The sequence below is a fragment of the Mesoplodon densirostris genome, chromosome 16 (genome assembly GCF_025265405.1).
Source record: "Mesoplodon densirostris isolate mMesDen1 chromosome 16, mMesDen1 primary haplotype, whole genome shotgun sequence".
NCBI lineage: Eukaryota > Metazoa > Chordata > Mammalia > Artiodactyla > Ziphiidae > Mesoplodon > Mesoplodon densirostris.
The window spans coordinates 13,740,216-13,763,513 of NC_082676.1; the positions used below are offsets into that span (position 1 = coordinate 13,740,216).

General features: G+C 52.1%; 1 protein-coding gene and 1 non-coding gene across 4 annotated transcripts in view; both read left to right on the forward strand.

Annotated features, from left to right (window-relative positions):
* SULF2 (sulfatase 2) overlaps window positions 1-23,298 on the forward strand; it is a 142,060-nt gene that overhangs the window by 94,261 nt on the left and 24,501 nt on the right. For all 3 annotated transcript variants that reach the window (XM_060079043.1, XM_060079041.1, XM_060079040.1), the window contains exons 5-10: window positions 9,414-9,583; window positions 14,251-14,401; window positions 15,611-15,786; window positions 19,967-20,095; window positions 21,532-21,588; window positions 22,791-22,920. In XM_060079043.1, coding sequence (XP_059935026.1) covers window positions 9,414-9,583; window positions 14,251-14,401; window positions 15,611-15,786; window positions 19,967-20,095; window positions 21,532-21,588; window positions 22,791-22,920 — 813 coding nt within the window. The remainder of the gene's footprint in view (window positions 1-9,413; window positions 9,584-14,250; window positions 14,402-15,610; window positions 15,787-19,966; window positions 20,096-21,531; window positions 21,589-22,790; window positions 22,921-23,298) is intronic.
* Window positions 8,881-8,953, forward strand: TRNAW-CCA (transfer RNA tryptophan (anticodon CCA)). The gene has a single exon. It is a non-coding gene; the product is annotated as a tRNA-Trp (tRNA).

Here is a 23,298-nt window from a genome sequence, read left to right on the forward strand (position 1 = left end):
ACTGTGGAGGACTCAGCCGTCTAAAACGGGGCAGCAAACTCTTGGATCAGGCCTGTCTGTCCCACGTAGCACTGTGGGCCCGAGACGGCCAGGTTTTCTGATTTTTCAACAGAAGCACAGATTTGTATATTTTTTTCCTGTGAAGTCTGATTTTTAAGTATTGGCAGCTAATTCAGACATTTCTAAAATACTGCATGAATCAAGGTCACCTGAGACCCAGACCTGACCCATGAATTTGCAGCCCATTGTATTGTTCTGCTGCCCATTGCCCTCCAGGGGCTGTGCAGGGGACTGGGGGTTCAAAGCCCGACTCTGAACATATTATGTGCTGTTGTATATGCTACCTATTCCTAAGAGCCTCAATTCCCAAATCTGGAAAATGGGCACATCCTAGCATCTTAATAATGCACATTTCTATTTACTGAGCACCTACTATGGTCCAGGCACTATGCTGGGTGTTTTATGTACAATATAGCTAATCTTCACAACAACCATATCAAGTGAGTGGACTAGTGGGAGTGGATTACATTAGTCATTTATTCCCTCAACAAGTATTTATTAAGAGCCTAGTATGTGCCAGGTGCTGGGTATCCAAGGGTGAACAAAAACAGACCCAGGTACCGTCCTCATGGAGTTTGTGGTCTAGCAGTGGAGGTGTGTTATAAACTGTGAAGTGATGGCACCTGTATTAAAGTCAGAACACCACACACAGTGTAGAAGCACACATACACACACACACACACATACACACACACACAAGCACATCAGCCCAGTCTCCTATTTTGTCATCCCTAGTATGAGCCATTTCAACCAGACCAGCCTTGTCGGTTATTACAACCATCTCAAAACCTTTACTACTGCTTCCCTGCCCTGAATTTATCCAAGTTTTGTCTGTCTTCTCTTCCATGAAGCGTTTCTGGATTACTCGAAACTATAGGAGTTATCCTTTTTTGAATCAGACTGGCCTCTTTCAGTTGTTTGTGAGCAGAAATGAACAAAAACTCAAATCAAAATGGCTTTATTGAAGAGGAAGCATGTTAGCCTTTTTAACTGATCCAGCAGTAATGGCATCAGACATGGCTGGATGAGGCCGTGGTTTCTCCTTTATATTCTGTTTTCTTCTCTTCGACCTCACCCACAGACTATATGTCTGTCTCTCTTCTCCTGGTACCAATATGGCCATCCTTGCATCCTCTCAGCTTCCTGCCCAGCTGCAAGCACGGGTGTCTCCTTCCCAGGATTCCTAGCTAGTTTCATTGGCTCTGGATCAGTCACATGTCTGTCCCTGAACCAACCAGTGTGGCCAGGGGAATGCAATGTTCTGATGGGCTGTAAATCACATGCTCCACTCCTGATCCAGAGAAGGGGGTAGCGGGAGCCCTACCACTGAGCTCAACCCTGGAACATCAGCTGAGAATAGAGCCCCAAATAAAAATGGAGAGTTTCCACTGGAAGGAGGCTGACTAGATGCTCAACAGCCAAAACACACCCTATCCCACTCCCCTTCTGGGAACACCAGCACATTTGGGGAGCCCTCCCACCTTTGACAGGTAATGACCGCCCACGTGTCCCCTTCCTGAGTATAAGTCTGATCAGTCCAGGCCCCAAGTGGCAGACAGCACATGTGACATCACCTGGGCAGTGCCCTCTCCCTGACCCTGTGTCTCACTCTGCACATAGTAGGCCTGCCTTCAGGACCTCCTGCGTGAATTGATTCCAAAGTCCTGGTTGGGGGGGCGATTTAGCAACTCTGCTGGACTCCTTGGAAATATAAAGCACAGTCTCTCAATGCAGAACACACCTCTTCTCTCCTCCCAGCCTCAGTGCAGGCAGATTCTCCAAGTACCCAGAAAAATCCACTCCCTCCTTTTTAAAATTCCTCACCATGTCCACGCCTGGCCTCAGCACAGCTCAATAATGAAGTTATCCAGGGATACTCCGTCCCCTTGGCGCTGAGGATGGGACATGCAGTGGCTGCTTTGTCACCCCATTTCCTACCATCCATACATCTCGGCCTGTGAATGAGAGGAGCCCCTGTGACAAAGGTGGGAGAATTCCTGGAGCCCCAGTTACCAGAGGCCTGGAAACGGAGGGATGGGGGGCCCTGTGGGGTCAGAGCTGGCTCGGGTCCAGAGTTCAACTCCCAGGGGTAGCGGTGGGCAGCAGAAGCCAGAGCACCGGGAGGGAACAGAAGTGAGCTCGGAGTTTCCAGCTGAAGCAGAGCTGGGGGGCAGGAGCCCCACGCTCTGGGAGGCCCAGTGCCTCCGTCAGGTCAGAGCATCATGCTGACACTGACCTTGGGGGCCTCGGCGGGAAGCCCAAGTAGGGAGGAAGTGGCAGCCCTTCCCAAGAGCCCCTCAAAAGGCCCTCTGAGGACTCTGTCCCACGTTGCTAATCCCAGAGGGGGGCAGATGCCACCAAAGGGGTCCTCATGGCAGAGTGGAAAGAGAGGCAGTGATAATGAGAGAAGAATGATGTAGAGCCAGCAGTAATGGTCGAAGAGGGCTGGAGAAGGCAGCGGAAGGGAGTTAGGCGTGACCAGGTCGGGAGATGGAGGAGGGTCCAGGTGAGTCGGGGGTGGGGGGAGTCTGCAGAAATGGGTGTCACCAGGAACCTGAGTGCACCCACCCCTCAGCCCAGCATGTACCCTTCTCTCTCTCTCTGTTCTGGAGAAGCCTTCCTTACATGCAGAGGGGGTACAGCCAAGCTGTTGGCTGCAACTTTGTCATGGAAAGAAATCAACCAAGAAAGCCCACTAATGAGGGAAGGGACTGAATGACCATGGTGGAGTCTGGAAAAAGACAAGGGGGTTCTGTGCCTAAAGCCATCAGAAAAGCTTAGGACATAAGGCTGAGTGGGAAAAGCAAGTTTCAGGACTCCTTCAGGTCCCTAGTCAGATGTTACCCTCCTAGACCACCCTGTATTCAGGGTAACCCCCCCTCGACCCCCCCATCACCACTGTTGCGCCAGACCTATATATATCATGGATTCATGGGTTCATTGTGCTCTCATTCGAATACAAGGCTCATGAAGACAGGAATGTGCGTTAGTCTTGTTCACTGCTGTGTGTTGGATGAATGAATGAATGAATGTACACGGTGTGATAGGATTAATGTAAAAAGATGCATAAAGCAATATACTCTAGCATAGGTAATAACACATCTGGAAAGACACTTCTTTCTCAGTAGAGGACAAAAGAGGCCAAGATTGGGAGTGGGGATGAGAGGAAATCAAAGGGAACTTCAGCTTTGTTTGTACTGTTTTAATTTTCACAAGGAAAATGCAGGCATTGTGATTCCTGAGGAATGATGACTAACACTCCTTTAGAGGGTATCACGCACCAGATCCCGCTGGAATCGTCGTACACGAACTAACCCATGCATTTCTCACCAGAGCCTATGAGGTGTCTGCTGTTACTATTTCCAATCACCGGATGAGGAAACTGAGGCCCAGAGAAGCTAAGTAACCAGGCCACACAGCTAGTAAGGGGTTCGTTCAGGATTCGAACCCAGGCCATCTGGCTTCAAAATCCATTCTCTAAACTACATCCCATGGGCCAGCCTGCCAACAGTTTTGCTACAACCCTTGAGCTTAGAATGGTTTTTACATTTCTGCACAGCTGAAAAAAATCAAAAGAACAGCGATTTTCATGACACGTGAAAATTACATGAAATTCAAATTTTAGTGTGCGTGTATAAAGTTTTACTGCAGCCAGACATGCCCATTCATTTATGCAGTTGCTGCTTTTGAGCTTTAATGGCAGTACTGAGTGATTGTAACTAAGACTTCTGGCCTGCAAAGCCTCAAATATTTATCATCTGGCCTTTTACAGAAAAGGTTTGTTGAGACCTGCTGTAAACCACCATCTACTCCTCCCATTAATATTTTTGTTTGTGGCGGGGTGGGGGAAGAGAACCCAGACAAAAAACACAAAGGCCTGAGCTCTAGCTCTGAATAAATTGCCTGTTAGTTTTGTGGCCTCAGTTTCCCCATCTGTAAAATGGGCATGGTGTCCACTTCACAATGTTGCTATGAAGGTCAGTCGAGCAAATACCTGATAACATTAAGGGCCAGTGTCCATCGTGGGTTCCCTCAGTACCATCCTCCTTGTTAAATGCTTTATTCACTTAGCAAGTCCATGTCAAGTGCTCATGTCACCATCGGAAGAAGGGACTATTATTGGGCCCATTTTCGAGATGCAGAAACTGAGGTGCAGAAAGGCATTGTTTGCCCACAGCTAGCAGGTGATAAAGCTGGAACTTGAACCCAGTGTTTCTGACTCCAGAGCCCTCATCCTTTGTAAAATGATTGCTCCTTAGAGATGTGAATCTCTTTTAAACACAAACTGCTGTAGAAGCTTCTGAAGGTGAGGGATCAGCATCATGATTGGGAATGAAAGTTAGACAAACCTGCTGCCCAGGGAAGCCAAGGGCTCGGGAAAGGAGACCCTCTGTCATGCAAGGTTGACTTGCCAAGTGAAGAAAATACGAAGATGTGGGCTTGGGAGCTGCCACCTGAGGCTGAGACAACCTCCCCTCCTTGTTCCCACCCCCCCCACCCAGCCTTCCACCAGCTGTCTGAGAGTAAAGCCACAGGTTTCCTGGCACAGCCCTAAAGCCACCCAGTGGTGCTGGGGTGGGGCTTCCCAAGCAGAAAATTTAGTCCTGGGAGCCAGGGGACTCTGATCTGGGGAGATGTCGTGTGACATATGGGGTGAACTGGCTTATCTCACCCAAGTTCAAACAAGAGGCAGAAACTCGGGCTTCCATGGGGCAAAGTGTGAGCAACTCCCACCAGCACCCACGGAAGACACGTTTCTCCCCACACCCGGACCCAGACAGAAGGAGGGGCTTCCTGTCAGCCACGCCCCCCTCTTGTCCTTACAGTCTCTGCCCCCCGCCTCTACCCCTCCCCAACCCCCCTGCTTCCTTCTCCCCTCTCTTTTTTTTTTTTTTTTTTTTTCCCGGTACGCGGGCCTCTCACTGTTGTGGCCTCCCCCGTTGCGGAGCACAGGCTCCGGACGCACAGGCCCAGCGGCCATGGCTCACGGGCCCAGCCGCTCTGAGGCATGTGGGATCTTCCCAGACCGGGGCACGAACCCGTGTCCCCTGCATCGGCAGGCGGACTCTCAACCACTGCGCCACCAGGGAAGCCTTCTTCTCCCCTCTCTTAACGGCAGAGCTTTTCCGCGCCCTGCACGGGACTGTACCCTGGGGACAGGGACCCGCGGCCACACACCCACCCTTAAAAGGGAGCCCAGCACCCCGGGAATAGGCACCCAACATCTAAGTGAGCTCAGAAATCATCGCTTCAGCAACAGAAACAGTGGCAAAGGCCGAGCCTGGGAAGGAGGCAGGGAGACTCGCAAGCCCACCTGTCACTGGGGTCCCCAGTCCCCAGGAGCGCCCCACACGCTCCCCTCTTCCTTCCCGAGAAATCCTACTGGTAAATGACTGCTTGAGGAAGACAGCCCAGAGCCGCAGGCTAGCAGTCTCCTCGGATGCACTGCGGTTCCTCTTGGCTAACTGAGCAAGTTGTCGAAGAAGGTCAGGATGGAGGGGGAGGGGGGAGGGGAGATCTAGCTCCCGAATACCCAGGTGTGCCCGCCTCACCTGGGAGGTGCAGTGCACCTGGCCCAGAGCCAAAGGGAGGCAGGGGTGACTTCCTCATGGTCTATCGGCCAGTCTCCAGCTTCTAGAAAGTTCACCTTTTGACCTGCATCATCCTCCCACCTGTCTCCCCCTTTCTGTGAATAACTCTGAATTTCTGACTGATCCCAGGCACCCCAGACTCAACCTATTCAAGACTGAACTCTGAATTTCCACCCTCGCCCAAGCATTGTCCTGGACCCCCGTCTCTGCACCCTTCACCTAAACCAGAAAGCAGGGATGGGGGGGCCTGACTGCCCCCCTTCATGCACCGCACACACCCAGTCAGTGGACATGACCTATCTGGGGGGTCCGCTCCCAGCCGTCACTGGGCAGTGCCACCACCGCCCTGGCCCAGGCCCCGGCCCCCTCGGCCCTCCCTCTGAGCCAGGACTCAGCTCACGTACTGGGACCAAGGGCTGCTTCTCACTGGCCCAACCCAGGCTCATGGCCACCCCCAGAGTCAGGATGGTGTGGCCCCCTCCAGTCCACATGGGTGGATGGGGGTGCAGGCACCAGTGTCAGATGTCATTGTAGACGCCCTAGTGCAGCCAGGTGGGACCAGCAAGGGCTTAGCGTAGGAGTGGTTCTGAGGAGGACCAGGAAAGATAGGAGACTCGTAGATGTGCAGAAAATTTGCCCCGCCCCCGAGACAGCATGATATTCACTCCTGCCAAGGGCTGGCTGCATGCAGGGCACCATGTCACGAGCTTTAATCTCTCGGCACTTGAAGCCCTCTCACACCAGCCTTGAGGGGCAGACACAGTAATCACCCCACACGCTTCCAAATGTACAATGTCACAGAGACTGTTGGAGCCCCTCCATCACCCTTCCAGCTCTCATTCCTGTCCCGTTGCCCCCTCCCAGGGAGGTCCTGAGGTGGCCGCTTATTCTCACACATGCATTTATTCTTTTATTCCATATGCAGACATCTCAAACAATATAAAATACTGTTTTGTGTTTTTAGACTTTATATCAATAGTATCATATCGTACATAGCCCTCTACATATCAGGTCTGTGAGATATATCCATGTTGATACGTGTAGCTCTAGTTTATTCTTTTTCACTGCTCCATCGTTGCATTGTCCTGGTGATGGACAGTATTGGTGGCTTTAAAAAACAACATGTTTGGGCCTCCCTGGTGGCGCAAGTGGTTGAGAGTCCGCCTGCCGATGCAGGGGATACGGGTTCGTGCCCTGGTCTGGGAGGATCCCATATGCCGCGGAGCGGCTGGGCCCGTGAGCCATGGCCGCTGAGCCTGCGCGTCCGGAGCCTGCGCGTCCGGAGCCTGTGCTCCGCGACGGGGGAGGCCACAACAGTGAGAGGCCCGCATACCGCAAAAAAAAAAAAAAAACACAACATGTTTAATCACAGCCAATCAAGCACATATATGGTTCTAAAAGCGAATAGTGAAAATGGGTTTCTTATGAAGAACAGCAGCTCTCTTCCCGCCCCTCGCCACCCAGGGTCCCAACCTCTCCTTTTCAACTAAGAGAGCTTTGCACCATTTTTAGATCCACTGCTAGTTACAGGATATTTCTAACGCCTTTAGATCATATTCCACAGCTATAGCAGCAGCTCTTTGATTTATGTCACATAGAATATTATTTTTAGGTACTAGGTTCTACAGGACCCCCTTATAAAGCCTTTTTTTACTCCCCAAAATTATTCATAAAAAGTATTCAAGGAAAAGTATATAAAGTAGCAAGTGACTTTCCCCCCTCTCTCCCCTTATCCTGGTCCCCAGTTAGCACTTTGGTATCTGTTCTGGATTTTCCCTTGGTGCTCAAAAGCATATGAAGGTAAGGGTTTGGTTTCTCCTCTCTACCCTGCCTCCTACTCTCTCCCACACACACACACACAAAAATAGAATCTTCCAGAGTTTGACTCTGTAGCTTGCTCTTTCCCTTAACAGTGTATCTTGGACAACTTTCTACCTCAGTAACTACAGACCTACTGCCCTTTTAATGTCTGCACAGCGCTGCACAATATGAAAACAGTGCAAGTTCATTAATCATCTTCCCATTACTGGTCACTGTGCTGCAGTGACTGTCCTTGTGCACATAGGCATAGAGCACGAATGTCCCTGGAGGCATGTACCTCTAGAGGCACAGGTACACCTGGAGTATGTATGTATTTGGTATCGTTCACTTCAGGGTGGAAGCTGTAGCCACTTCTTCACCTTTCTCTTTTCTCTAAAATAATATCTCTTTTTGAAAGTTATCATTTTGGACAGAGCTACTTCTGGAGAAGCAGAAGGTAAATTTTTAAGAACTCATTACCTTCAAAAGAAATCAGCAGCTAAAGATTTACCAAATTCAGGAAGAGTTTAGGCAAATCTCAGCTTCTTAGCTGAGCTTTTAAAGCCCTTGTTTCCTGTCCATCACTTTTCCTCCCACTCTTCTCTCCTCCTGCCCAGCGTCTAAGGGGGTCTCACTTTTCTGGAGACACTACTGCATGCCTGTGTTTGTGCTGCTCCTTTGATTGTCCCGGCATTGAACCTGATGACTGTTCACCCGCTTTCTATTCCTCAAACACAAGGCAAGTTCCTTCCTGCCTCAGAGGCCTTGCATTTTCTGTTCCCTCTGCCTGGAACACTTCCTCTAGATCAGTGATTCTCACTTCTGGCTGCACATCGGAATCTCCTGGTGAGCTTTTAAAACGTCCAGTACCCAGACTGAACCACAGACCAATGAAACCAGAATCTCTGGAAGAGAGCCCAGCCATCAGTAAAGCTCCCCTGAGGGTTCCAGCAAGCAGCTGAAAGTGAACTCCAGTGATATAACAATAGATCCCCATGCCCAGCTCCTCATCACTCAGGTCTCAGCTCAAATGTCACCTCCTCAGAGAGGCCCTCCCTGATTGCCCCTGCTAAAGGATCCCTCCCACCCCAGCTCCCAGTTACTCTTTGTCACATTTTGTCTAATTTCCTTCTTCTGTCACACCTCGTCACTATCTTGGCTCTTCATTTATATGTTTGTCTGCTCCCGCCCCCAGTACAGACCCTCCAGGATTGCAGGGCTGTATCAACCCTGCTTGATGGTATCCCTGGAGCCTTGAAAAGACTTCAGGCTTAGGGACCAACACTCAGGAGGCCTGGCTGCAACATTTATCAGCTGTGTGACATTAGGCAATTCACTTAACTTCTCTGGGTCTTCATTTCCTGTTCTGGAAAACAGGGTTTATCATCACACCTACGTTCTAGGGCTATGTAAGAATTAAATAGGGATTTCCCTGGTAGTCCAGTGGCTAAGACCCTGCACTCCAAATGCAGGGGGCCCTGGTTCGATCCCTGGTCAGGGAACTGGGATCCCACGTGCTGCAACCAAGAGTTTGCATGCGGCAACTAAAGATCCTGCATACCGCAACTAAGACCTGGCGCAGCCTAATTAATTAATTAATTAATTAATTAAACAAGCTAATACATGTAAACACAGAACAATTCCTGGAGTGCCATAAGCACTCAATAGTGCTAGCTATTATTATTTTAAGATCTATCACGAATGAATGACAAATTGTAATTCCTCTCCCGTCCTCCCTACCTTCTCTGCTTTTTTTTTCTGTTGTGCATACCATCATTTGACATTCCCTGTTTTATTTGCTTATTTATTGTCTGTTTGCCCCTAGACCATCGGCTCCCCGAGGGATTGTCTATTTTGGTCACTGCTGTGTCCCCGATGCCCGGCATGGTGCCTGGCAATGGCAGGCACTCAGCACGGATGCCCAGCTCCTCACACCTTCTCCTGTCTCTCCCCACCCCGCAGGACTACCTGACGGACCTGATCACCAATGACAGTGTGAGCTTCTTCCGCACATCCAAGAAGATGTACCCGCACAGGCCCGTTCTCATGGTCATCAGCCACGCAGCCCCTCACGGCCCCGAGGACTCGGCCCCCCAGTACTCAAGCCTCTTCCCCAACGCGTCTCAGCACATGTAAGCTTCGGGGCGCTGCCTGCAGAGCTGCTGGGTGGCACGAAGGTGGGAGGGTCCGGCTCGGTCACAGTGATGTAATGACAGAGACAAGGCTGCCTCCTGTGTCTAATCCTCCCGGTTTAAAGAAGCCAGGGACACACAGCTGATCTCGAGGAAACTGGGATACAGATCCAGTAATAACAACCCGAAGCAGGCAACAAGAGGTTTTAACTTGGGACCCACATCCTCCCACCGAGAGGTCTGTGGATAGAACAGCATTTCAGGTGTATACCCGTATAATAGTTTTCCTTTGCAATCTGTATTTTATTTTGCACATTTTAAAACACTTTTGAGAAAGGGTCCATAGCTTCATCAGACTACTGATATAGTCACAGCCTTTATAAGCTGTTGACTCCATGGCAGGCTCTGTGCTAAGCCCTGTACATTGCACTGAATCCCTGAATATTCCCAATGACCCTTGGTGTATCAGTTATCTATTGCTGCATAACAAGTTACCCCGAAACTGAGCAACTTAAAACACCAACGCGTATCACCGCACAGTGTCTGTGAGTCAGGAATCTGGGGGTGCCCTGTCTGGAAGGTTCTAGCTCAGGGTCTCCTGAGATTGTGAAAAAGGCGTCAGCTGGGGCTGCTGCCATCTGAGGCTTGCCTGGGGCTCACTCACACGGCTGCCCCTCAACCAGCAGATCTCACCATCGGGCTGCTGCAGTCTTTTATAACCTAATCTCGAAGTGACACACCATCTCTCCCACATTCTATTGGTTGCACAGACCAGTGCTCCTACAGTATGGGAGGGGGTACAAGTGTGTGATTACCAGGAAGTGGGGGCTATTGAGGGCTCTCTTGGAGGCTGCTTGTCACACTTGGTATTCCCATTTTACCAATGGGAAAACCGAGGCACAGAGAGGTGAGGTAACTCCCCTAAGGTCACCCAGCTGGTAAATGGCAGAGCTCGAATTCAAATCCGGCGCCCATTCCTGCCTCCCATCTCTCTGCCCACCCCTCCAGTCCTCCTCCCTCCAGCTGGCTAGTAAATCTTTCTGGAAAGTTCTTCTGCTTTTCTCTGCCTCAGACCACCTCCTGCTTAGCAGCGATACTCAGCTGCCCTTGCTGTGACATTGGCGCGACAAGGACTGGGCGATTTGGAGTCCGCCTGAATATTCCAGGCGTTTAATTTTCATTACAATTAGAATGCACTGCCCTCCTCAGCCCCCTTGCTGTGATTACTTTCTGACAGCCCAGAGTGGCTCCGAGAGGATGAGGCAGTGTGTTAACCTGCTGATCCCCTGGTCTTTGGGGAGCAGGATTTGACAGAGGGTGGAGACCTGCATTCCGGGGACTGCAGCACCCCTCTCCGCAGACGCAGACGGCAGCGCTGCCGCTCGGCACGTCGGCCGTGGCTGCCCCCCACCCCAGCCCGCTCCTCCTGCCTGAGGTGCCAGCCTCCCACCCTCATCCACAGCCCACCTTTGAGGGAAGGGGCACGTGGCCGACTCGGTCCCCCTAAGGGAGGGGCTGCGGAGTGGGGGAAGGTACACTTTGCTTCTGCAGTGTCTCCTCTAAAAGGGGTGCTGGCACCCTGCCCCCCAGCAGCCCTGGAGTTTCCTGATGAGATGGTTTGACACTGGCTGCTCATTTATTTTCCCTTTGAAATGAAAATTATAGAAATTGAACGTGAGCAACGCCTGCTGCCATTACTTACCCAGAGCACCCCCTGTGCCTTATTAGGGGTGTGTTTGAAAGGCTCTCTTATCTCTGGGGTATAATCATTTTCAAAACAAAGCCCAAAACCAGAAAGTTCTGCAGCTGGGATGTTTAATTATGACAGTCAGGGGAGCTGAGGAGGGGACAGAATTCCAGATCTTTCCATCACGAGACTCCTGTCAGAGACTCTCACCCCGTCAAGCCTTGTGCCGTGTCCTCGGGCTGGGCTTGTGGGTTCTGAAAAATGCTGCTCGTTGCGATGTGGTCCCACTCCACCAGCCCAGGGCCCCATCCATCCCCCAGCCAGCTCCGTACACACACAAAGATGCAAACAGATGCACGCAGACACACACAAACACACAGATACACAAATACGCAAAGATACAAATAGATACATACAGATATTTACACAGATACACAAATGCACACAAACAGACACACAGAACTCAGACACAAACACACAAAGATACAAATAAATACACAGATATACAGACATATATAGACACAAATGCACATACAAACACAGGCATATACATACGAGCACATATACGGACACACAGGTACACATACACACAGATATGCAGACATACAGAAAAACACAAACACACGCAGATACAAAGATACAAGCACATATACACACACACAGATACACAAACGCACATAAAGATAAACACAGATGCAAACACAGATACAAACATGAAGATACACAAGCATATAGACACGCACACACAGAAACATACACAGACACACAAACATACACAGAGACACACACAGACAAAAGACACATAGGCACACGCACCCACAGCCCCCAGAGCTTCCTCTGAAGCGTGGCATCTGAATGGGTTCACGGACCTCTCCCTTTATCACGCCTGGGAGCCAGGCCCGAGCTCACATCCTTGGGGTAGGGCTGGGAGCCAGGGCTCCTGCCCCTCGGCCTCCAGACACACGGCGGGAGGGGCAGGAAGGGCCCCCAGCCCAAGAGGGGATGTTATCCTTCAGGCCGGTGAACAAGCAGACATTCCTCGGATTCTTGCGGAGGTGAGGGTTTCAACTCTTTGTTCAGCGGGCATCTGGGTTCATGTGAAAATGTGACACCATCCCGGGGTAGCAGGGGGAGCCTGGCCTCAAGCAGGGGACCAGCAAGCCGGCCTCGGCCCCAAGCAGGACCCCAGCCTCCGCAGCCTGCTGGCCTCCAGATCCTGCTCGACAGATGTCTCCAGAGAAAGGGCCTCAGAAATCAGACTCTTGACAGACTCACCCCTCACTGTTCTCAAGGGCAGACACCAGCCCAAGAGAATCTAAGAGATTCAGGGATGATTGCTCAAAATTATATCCTGAATCCGGGCCCCTGGGGCCACGGGAACAATTTCCCCAAAACCCCCAACAGCCCCGAGGGCATCTCTTTGTGCAGCCCCTGGCCCAGCAGCACCCCTCCAGCTCCTCGGTGGGGGAGGGCGGTGAGGGGGTGTGGCCCTGCTCCTGGGATGTTCTACACGAGGGTCAGGCCCTAAGCCGGCCCACAGGAGAGAGCAGAGTTTCTCATAATCAAAGGAGGTTGCCGGCCCCGCTTGGATTTAGCGGCAGGAGACCAGCCAGAAACTCAAAGCAAAGTCCAGAAGGAATCTTATGACTCACCCCCGCTCTACATAGCAACAGTCTCCATAACTATCAGGCTGCACCACAAGCTGCAGTGTCCTTCCTTCTATCTCGGGGAGGGAGGGGCTGAGGTCCTGATGAAGGAAGGGAGTCTGGGGCCCTTGTACCCTCCCCCATGCCCCGCAGCCCTTGCCCCCTGAAGAGCCATCTCGAAAAGCTTTTTGTCTTCAAGCAGTGGAAACTTCCTCTCTTTGCAGCTTTGCCTGGGGAGGGGGTGGGTAAGACCTGAGGGGAACCTGACCCTCGAGCATCATCAGACCCAGTGCGAGGGACACCCATGCTTTGTGGGGTTTCCCACTCCTGGTGCTCAAACTCCAGCTCTGCCTTTGGCAAGTCTGTCCCCTTCCGAAGCCTCCGTGTCCCCATTTCTCACACAAGGAGAAGGAAAGCACCAGCTCCTAGGATTGTTCTGAGTATTAAATGAGGTGATGTAGGCAAACCCTTCCGGGTGTGGCCAGCGCGTGGTCAGTGCTCAGTCGGGGGCTGGTCAAAGATTACCATGGATTTGTTCGTTTATCATTAGGCATCACAGCTGACCCCACAGCAGAAGTCACAGAGGCCAGTGGCTCCGCCGTCCACTCAGTGAGACCATGGGCAGGTCTCGGAACTCCTCTGACCCCCCGTTTCCTCTTTTGTAAATGGGAAATTAAACCACGCGGGAAGAATAGCTGTGACAGCTAAGTCAGAGAATGTGGCGTGTCCCAAGTGGACACATTCAGGCACCATCCTCACAGTTTTGCCTATTAGGAACCTAATGTTTAACCAATTTCCTTTTTTTTTAACCAAAATCTTTTGCAAAAGGAAATTCGGTAGTCACGCCTTAATTAACCACGATAACTGTCACTTGCCATCTACCCAAGGTAGCTGAAAAGTAAATGCAGTGCTATTAAATTAGAGCTGGGTGCTGTGCCCACAGGAGGCCCTCTCCTTCTCTCAAAAGAGAGGCGAGCAGATTCTAGAGAGGTGCTGAGGAGAGGCCCCCACAGACTGAGACGTTGGCCTTGATGTGATGGGCATGCTGACCGGGCTTAAGTGGGAGGGACGGTCTCCCTTTGGGGCTCCAGGTTATCTACGGCTGTGCCCCCGAGTCCTCCCACATGCATGCCCCCCGCACGTGGAGAGATGCTGACCTAACATGGGGCAGAGCCCCCGACGCGCTGGCGTCCAGATGGGGGCGGTTTCACCCTGAGCTGCAGCCCCAGCGCGAGGAGGCTGCTCCCCTGAGGCATGGGGGGGGACCTGGGGGCGGGGCCCAGGCACCCCCAACCCCTGGCCTGACCTGACCTCTGTGTCTCTCTGCCCGCCAGCACCCCGAGCTACAACTATGCACCCAACCCCGACAAGCACTGGATCATGCGCTACACGGGGCCCATGAAGCCCATCCACATGCAGTTCACCAACATGCTGCAGCGGAAGCGCCTGCAGACCCTCCTGTCCGTGGATGACTCCATGGAGACGGTAGGCTGCCCTCCTCCTGAGCATCCCCCCGGCCACGCCAGGCCTGCACCCTCCCTGCCCTTCCCCCCACACCCCTCTGAGCATCGTCAGCTGGAGAGGAATGGAAACAGGCAGAAGGAAAAGGCACCGTTCCAGGCCAGGGAAACAGCTCTGAGCAATCCAGATGAAACCCCTGCCCTCAGGGGACTTGTATTCCAGCTCTGATCTGTTCACTGTAGTAGCCACCTGCAGCTGCGTACATTTTTTAACAGCTTTATGGGGATATGATTCACACACCACATAGCTCACCCAATTCAAGTGTATGTTTCAGTGGTTTTCATATGTTTGCAGGGTTGTACGATCATCACCACAGTCGATTTTAGAAGTTTCATCACCCCAGAGAGAAACCCCGCAGCCCTTAGCCATTACCCCAAACTGCCCTCACCCCTTCGCCTTAGCCAACGGCTCTTCTACTTTGTGTCTCTGTGGATTCTGGACATTTCATGTAAGAGGAGTCCTACAGTATGTGGTTTTTTGGATCTGGCTTTTTTCACTCAGTATGATGATTTCAAGGTTCATCCAGGTGGGAGCATGTTCAGTGCTTCATTTTTTATTATTATTATTGCTAAATAATACTCCATTGTATGGGTATATTTCTTAAATTTCATCCATGACTATTTAAATTCAGTAAAATACAATGAAATCTCACATCTAGTTTCTCAGGTGCACCGGCCACGTCGGAAGTACCGAATAACCAAGTGTGGCTGGTGCTGTAGGTGTCAACATTACCAGCATTGCAGAACGTTCTGTTGGGCAGCAGTGTTGTAGATCACAGGCTCCCGCCCCAGGCCATTTGTTCATTCACTCATTCACCCAACAGCATTTGTTGAGTGCCAGCACACATGGGACACAGCAGGGAACAAAATGACAGAAGTCCCTGCCCTGATGGGACGTACATTCTAATGCAGGGACACAGTCCACGAGTAAGTAGAAGAGAGGGAGGTGAGAAGAGCTGGGAAGACAAGTAAAGGGGGACAGGAGGTGGGGAGGCTACGGTGATGCATGGGGTCAGCCGCAGGGGCCCCGCCGAGAGGTGACAGTTGAGCGAAGACCCGAAGCGGGAGGGACAGGGGCCTGAGACCCCAGCACAGCATCGTGTTTTGGGACAGTGGGCCGGGCGCACTGCCCGCCTTCCCTCCGCATGTCCTAACCACCCCGCCTGCGTTTCAGATTTACAACATGCTGGTGGAGACGGGTGAGCTGGACAACACGTATGTCGTGTACACGGCCGACCACGGCTACCACATCGGCCAGTTCGGCCTGGTGAAAGGGAAGTCCATGCCCTACGAGTTCGACATCAGGGTCCCGTTCTACATTAGGGGCCCCAACGTGGAGGCCGGCTCACTGTAAGTGCATCACCCACCCCTCCCCAGCGCCCCAAAGTCCCAGGGAGGCCTCCAGGCTCCGCTGGCACCCGGATGGGCAAGCAGCCGGCAGCTCAGCGGGCAGCCCCGAGCCACTCCCCGGGGGCGGCACACGATTCAGGCAGGCGGACCTCAGTGCCGAGCGAAATGGTGGTGATGCCACCCGGGGAGGTTTGCATGTGCCTCTCCTGGGGAAGGAGAGGCCCGGAGCTGTTAGCACCTGTGAAAACAGACTGTCCGTGGTGGGCACTGTGCCAGGGAATCGGGGACCTGGACTGTGTATGTGTCACCGCCAGTGCATGGGGGTGCCACCTCGACTTCTGTCTGGCCTGAGCGGTCTCTGGGTCTGGAGGCTGTCAGGGAGGAGCCCGGCCACCTCGGCCCGGGCGGCGTCATCCGCTGAGATCAGCTGGGCCAGCTTGGCCGCAGCGCTGAGGGAAGCAGCCTCCCCGATCCTTCCTCGAGAGCCACGTGGGCCCTTGGCCAGCATTGGCCTTGGGTTAACCTTTGAAATGACATGTTCTGGCAGCAGAAATGCCGTGTCTGGGGGAGGGAGAGGTAGAAAGGCCAGGAATCATAGCAGCAGCGTCCTCGGATCAGCCCAGACGTTATGGAGGCCAACTCGAACGTGTTTTGAAATGCAGATAAATCACCGTTCAGGTGCTCATCGGGTCTGACTTCCATCTGAGCCGAGAACACACACAAGCACTGACTCGGCTTGCTTCAGAATTCCTCCCGCAAGGGCGTTGGTGGCGCCGTCTTAGGACCAAGATGTTCCCACTGCCTGGGATGTTTGGTGGAAATTCCAGAAGGCAGACGGTGTGAGCTCTAGCCCAGCCTCATCACTGTTCCTCTGCCAACCTCATCAAATCCCTGCCTGTCTGGATTTCAGGGTCCCCGCCTATAATAATAGCTATTATAATGATAGCTGTGCTGATAGAGTGCTTATTCTTCAGGCTTTGGTCTAAGCACTTATATCCAGGTAATCCACTTACGCGTGACAACAACCCTATAAGGTAGACGCTAGTATTGTCCCTGTTGTAAACGCAAGGAAACAGAGGCACAGGTTAAGTTGCCTGAGGTCACATGGCACGGGGGGAAGGAGCTGGAATTCGTCTCCAAACTGGGACTTTGATATTTGTAAATGTTTTTCCTTTTTAGGTAAGCATATATATGACCATTAAAGTCACTGGGATTATTTGCTTTCGAAAAACGAAGGTGGACAGAATTATAATCCAGCATCCTTTATTGTATTGGTCAGCCTCAGAGTCTGTGATCTGGTTCTTAGGACCCAAAACCACAGAGAAAGAGAGTGCTAATGTCAGACGTGGGGCTGACAGCCAGGACTCCTTGAGTTGTGAACGGAAATGACTCTCAAAATGAACAAGGCAAATAAAATAAGATATGAGGAATGCAGTCACTAAAGTAACTGGAAAGTCCAAGGTTAGTGCTGGCTTCAGGTATGGAGGGATCCAGCAGTCACACAATGACAACAGGAAGCTCTCATTTTCCATCTCTCAGTCCTGCATCCTCCGAGTTGGCTTCATTCTCAGGCCAGCTTTTCTCTCATGGTGGCAGGGTCACCACAGCCCCAGACTTTTAGGCCATTCAGCTTGGGAAATGGCCTAAAAGTGGTTTGAACAGAAGTCCTGAGGCTGACTCTTACTGTCCTGACTGGTCACGTGTCCATCCCCGAGCCAGTCACTGTAGCCAGGGTAATAGAAAACCTTGTGTGACCAGGCTGAGTACATCGGGTGGTGGAATCTGAATGGGGCCAGGTAATTCCTCCAGAACTGGAAACTATTCCCACCAAGCAAGGCGTGGGTACTGGGTGGGAAAAGCAGTCCTGTCCATCCCACCCAGCCTGGGGGCAGCAGGACCCATGGACGACCTCAGGTCAATCCAGCTTCTAGTTGCCAACATTCACCCTGGCGCCCCCTCACCCAACGGACTTTTCCAGCTCCCTCCTCCTGCCTGATTAAGTGGTCACGCCTCTTGCTAGCTTCAAGCCCCTCCACCAGGCAGCTTCACCCACCTTCCCCAGCCTCACCCCCATGACCACCCCAGTGTCGCAGGAATAGGGACCCCTTCCAGAACCCAAGAGCGGCCTCTTGTCCAACACTCAGAAATGAATTGTCCGAGGAGACACAGGTGCTGACAAAGCAAGAGACTTTATTGGGAAGGGGAGGCCGGGGGAGAGCAGGCGGGTCAGGGACCCCAGGAGAACTGCTCTGCCACGTGGCTCACAGTCTGGGGTTTTACGGTAATGGGGTTAGTTTCTGGGTTGTCTCTGGCCTATCTTTCTGGGTCACTCAGGGTCCTTCCTGGTAGCCCGCACATTGCTCAACCAAGATAGATTCCAGCGAGAAGGATTCTGGGAGGTTGGTAGGACATATGGACTGGCGTCTCCTCTCTCCTTTTGACCTTTCCCGAATTCTTCTGATTGGTGGTAGCTTGTCAGTTCCGCGTTCCTTACCAGGACCTCTTGCTGTAAGATAACTCATGCAAGTGGTTACTACCATGCCTGGCCAGGACGGGTGGTTTCAGTCAGTGGTTCCCCTGAAACCAGCACACCTGACTTCCTGTCCAGTGTTCACAAGATGCTGGGCTAGGGAGAGGAAGTGAAAGACATCCGAGACCCTCGGACCCAGGTCCTGCCCCCCAACCCCAGGGAACCAGACAGGGGCAGGGAGGGCACTGTGCCACCTTGATGGAGAATGTGTCCATGCGGTCATGATCCATCCAACCGGTGCAGGCCCTGTGCCGGGCACAGCCTGAAAGTCACTTAACCACCATGTCGGGAACACCCCGCGTAGAAACAGGACACAGGAGAAGTGACAGATGCATGGCAGTGGTAAATAACAAAACTCACTTAACTAACACTTACTGAGCACCTACTGTGTTCTCTAAGTGTAAAAGTACTACAGATAGAGAAGTGAACACGACAGACAAAAACGTCTGCCTTCCCATTAGGTTCTAATTGGGCAATAGACAATCAACCAGATAAATGAGTAAAATATATGGTAAAATGCGAGGGTGACAAGGCTTCAGGAGCAAGACAGAGCAAAGAAGGGGCCGAGCATGGGGAGGGGTGCAGTTCTAAATGGGGTCCCCAGGAAGGGCCTTGAGTCAGTCATCTGTGCTGTGGAACAAATTACTAGAAACTTAGCAACTGAAAGCAACACACGTGCTTTATCTCAGAGTCTCTGTGGGTCAGAAGTCTAGGCGTAGCTCACGTTGGTCCTCTGCTTAGGCTGAAATCAAGGCATCAGCCAGGGCTGTCGTCTCATCTGGAGGCTCAACTGGGGAAGGACCTGTTTCCCCACTCCGGGGGCTGTTCAAGTGCAAACAGAGGACTTGAACTCACACAGCCTGCCTCTCGGAGTATTCAGCAGGCGTCCTTGCTAGGGGTGAATTTATGGCAGCTTTCTTCTTCAAAGCCAGCCGGGGGAGACAAAGAAATGAGGGAGGGACAGCTAACAAGACAGAGTCGTATGTCACGTGACATCACCTTGGTCTGACATCCCCATCACCTTTGCCATGTTCTAGCGGTTTGGCCCACCTTCAAGGGGAGGGGATCACAGGGGGGTGTGAACCCCAGAGCGTGGGGATCTTGGGGCCACTTGGTAATCGCTGAGGGAAGAACTAAAGGTGGTGAGTGAGAGTGCTCCCTGGAGCCTGGAGGAAGAACATTCCGGGCAGAGGGGACAAGGACAAAGGCCCTGAGGCCAGACTGTTCTTGGCCTTCTAGGAACAGCAAGGGGGCCAGTGTTTGCCTCAGAGGTTCAGAGAAGGGTCCGGGGGAAGATCCAGGATTTGGGGTGTGTCTTAAAGGAAGGTGTCCTTTGTTCAGAGAGTGGGAGCAGGGAGGGCATTCCTGGCGGAAGAAACAGACAAGCAGAAGCCAGCTGGGGCCTGTGAAGTGCAGCCCCTGTGGTGGTGTGGAGGGCACAGAAAGTTAGGGGTGGGGTTTAGCTGAATTGGGGCACAGAGGGGAGCTTTGAGGGCTGAGGCGCAGGAGAGTGACGCGGTCAACGGCAGCTTTCCCACCTTCAGGGCGTCAGCCCCTGGCGATCTCCATCCCTCCGGAGGCCCCTCTCCCGAGGGAGGCTGGGTCATCACTGCCCAGGTGACTGAGTCCTGCTCTCCATGCCTCCCTCAGGAATCCCCACATTGTCCTCAACATTGACCTGGCCCCCACCATCCTCGACATCGCAGGACTGGACATCCCCTCGGACATGGACGGGAAATCCATCCTCAAGCTGCTGGACACAGAGCGGCCGGCAAATCGGTGAGGGGCCGGGGTGGGTGCGGGGGTACCAGGCATCCCGAACTGTATGAACTCGTGGCCGAGCCGTGTGGGTCTGAGAGGTGGTATTTCCAAGGTCAGGAGCTGGGGGCTCTAGGGCCCCCCATCCTGACCACTTAACCTGCCGGGGGAGAGAAGGAAGCCCCCTCTCTAAGAGTCTACCTTCCCAGCTGGAATATGGCCATGGCGACCAGTCGAGGACCCTCCAGAGCTAAAATTGTATAAAACTTGAAAAAATAACAACAGCAGTTAACACTAATTAAGCACGTACTGTATGCCAGGCCTTTGCTATGCTTTGTAGGGGATTTTATCATTTTGATCTTCACAGTAACGCAGTGAGGTAGGCATTATTATGATCCCATATTAGCAATTTGGAAATTGAATCCAGAGAAGTCAAGTGACTTGTCAGAGGTCTCTTGGCAGGTCTGGACCCAACTCCGGGCATTCAGCCTCTAGGCTACAGCTAGAGTCTCTTAATCGCCATGCTCTAAGGCCGGATGGTATGATGGGAACGTATTCCTAGGTGTGCTGGAGGCAGAAAAAAGCACAGTGATGGTGAGCAAAAACTAGGTGGGAAGGTGAGTTGAGTCTGGCGGGGACAGGAGAGGAGGAGGACACTGTCACTGCTGTGGCAGCAGCGACATCTAGTGGCCACCAGTGCTACTGCCCACTGAGTTAGCCTCACAGCACTGATGCAGCCTCCAGCTTGTATCTCCTGCAGCTCAGCGGGTCCAGCCCTGATGGGCACTGACTGTCCACATCTGATTGTCCTGAAGGAGGAGACACCTCTGTTGAGCCTCCTCCCTCTGACTAGAAGGTGTTATGAGCTGTAAGAGTACAAAATGGGCATGTTTGGGGGACCAGGGGCACTGGGTTGGGAGCCAGGACACCCAGGAGTCAGGTGCAGGATGGAAGCTTCCTCTCTCAGCCTGAGGCCCCATCTGGGAAATGGAAATGATAGAGTGAAACTACATGAAATGCATACTTAACTTATACAAATCCAACTACAGAGGATCAAAGGGAAAAAAATTCCTGCCAAAACACAATGTAATTAACCTGAAGTCAGGACAAGTTGCATCTGGTGCTGAACTGAAGAGGAAGCGATCTCTTCCAGCACTGGGGAACTGTTGGACTTCCTGGGAGGCACGGAGACACACACACACACGACTGTGTGTGACTTAGAGCAACTTTGACCTGGGTCATTTCTGCCCCATGTACCTTCAGACCCAAGTCTCTGGGGAAATATAGCTCTGCCCTGGGGGGTGTGAGAATCCCCCGCTTGCCCCAACTGCCCCCCGGGTCTGTGCCGATTGTGAATCAAGGCTGGCTCTGAGCACCACCCCTGCCTCTGGGAGGACAGAGGGACACATGAGCCCCACACAGTGATGAGAAGATGGAAGTGTGCTTTCTTCCCCCAGGTTTCACTTGAAAAAGAAGATGAGGGTCTGGCGGGACTCCTTCCTGGTGGAGAGAGGGTGAGTGCCAGGGCCTGGAGGAGCCGCCCCAGGACATTTGAGCTGAGCAGCACCCGGGCAACCCCCTTCTGCCCTGTCCCAGGAAGCGCCTGGCAGCCCCACCTGCACCCATGACATTAAAGATCTCACTGTCGAGGGCAGGAGGGATCCCATTGCTATTATGACACCTTCCACCAGGGGCTGAGAATTTGTGTCCAGAGCCTCCTGTACACAGGGAAGCGCGTTCGCTTTTCCTATGGTTGACATAGAATTTGCACCTGGAGGCCACCTGTATCCTTCAGACACGTTTTGTCCTGTCTGTATAATGTCTCACATGCTTTTTAACTTATTGCCAATTCATGTAATTTGGGAGGATTTTTATAAAATCCCCATTTCCTTTTATTTCTTTTTTTGAATTTTTGAATTTTATTTTATTTATTTTTTTATACTGAAGGTTCTTATTAGTCATCCATTTTATGCACATCAGTGTATACATGTCAATCCCAATCTCCCAATTCATCACACACACACCCCTGCCGCTTTCCCCCCTTGGTGTCCATACGTTTGTTCTCTGCGTCTGTGTCTCAATTTCTCCCCTGCAAACCGGTTCACCTGTACCATTTTTCTAGGTTCCACATATATATGTTAATATACAATACCAGTTTTTCTCCCTCTGACTTACTTCACTCTGTATGACAGTCTCTAGATCCATCCACGTCTCTACAAATGACCCAATTTCGTTCCTTTTTATGGCGGAGTAATATTCCATTGTATATATGTACCACATCTTCTTTATCCATTCATCTGTCAATGGGCATTTAGGTTGCTTCCATGACCTGGCTATTGTAAATAGTGCTGCCATGAATGTTGGGGTGCATGTGTCTTTTTGAATTGTGGTTTTCTCTGGGTATATGCCCAGTAGTGGGATTGCTGGGTCGTATGGTAATTCTGTTTTTAGTTTTTTAAGGAACCTCCATACTGTTCTCCATAGTGGCTGTATCAATTTACATTCCCACCAACAGTGCAAGAGGGTTCTCTTTGCTCCACACCCTCTCCAGCATTTGTTGTTTGTAGAAAATCCCCATTTCTTGTCTGTTGACAATCAGAAGATGTGGCCCGGCTGGACCTGCATCCTCCATGGTGACCCTACACCAGGGCTGAGTGGGGCCGTGCCCTCCTCCAGAGCTGGGCGGCCAGCCCCACTTCCACTCTCTGCCCCACAGCAAACTGCTCCACAAGAGGGACAGTGACAAGGTGGATGCCCCAGAGGAGAACTTCCTGCCCAAGTACCAGCGTGTGAAAGACCTGTGTCAGCGGGCCGAGTACCAGACCGCGTGTGAGCAGCTGGGGCAGGTGAGGATGCTCGGCTGGTGCCCTGGGGCTGGGGATGGTACCCCTCCCCTCCCTTCTTCCCTCCCAGTGGCCACCCTGGCTAACCACAACCCAGGCCTGCTCCTAGGCCTTCAGACCAGCGGAGCCAGTGGGGCCAGTGCTCCTGCTGATGTGTGAGACGCAGGGCGATGCCCAGTGGTACAGGCGACACTCAGAAAGTTCTTCCAGTGCTGCTCACGTTAGAGGCAAAGTCTGCTGTGGGTGCACGTGTGTCTTTAGCTGCTGTGACTCATACACAATCCCTCTTTAACAAGGACATAGCCAACCTCTGCACAATATTTACAAAGTTAAATAACCATTTCCGTTGTATTCACTCTCCCAGAGCATCATTATGGCTGG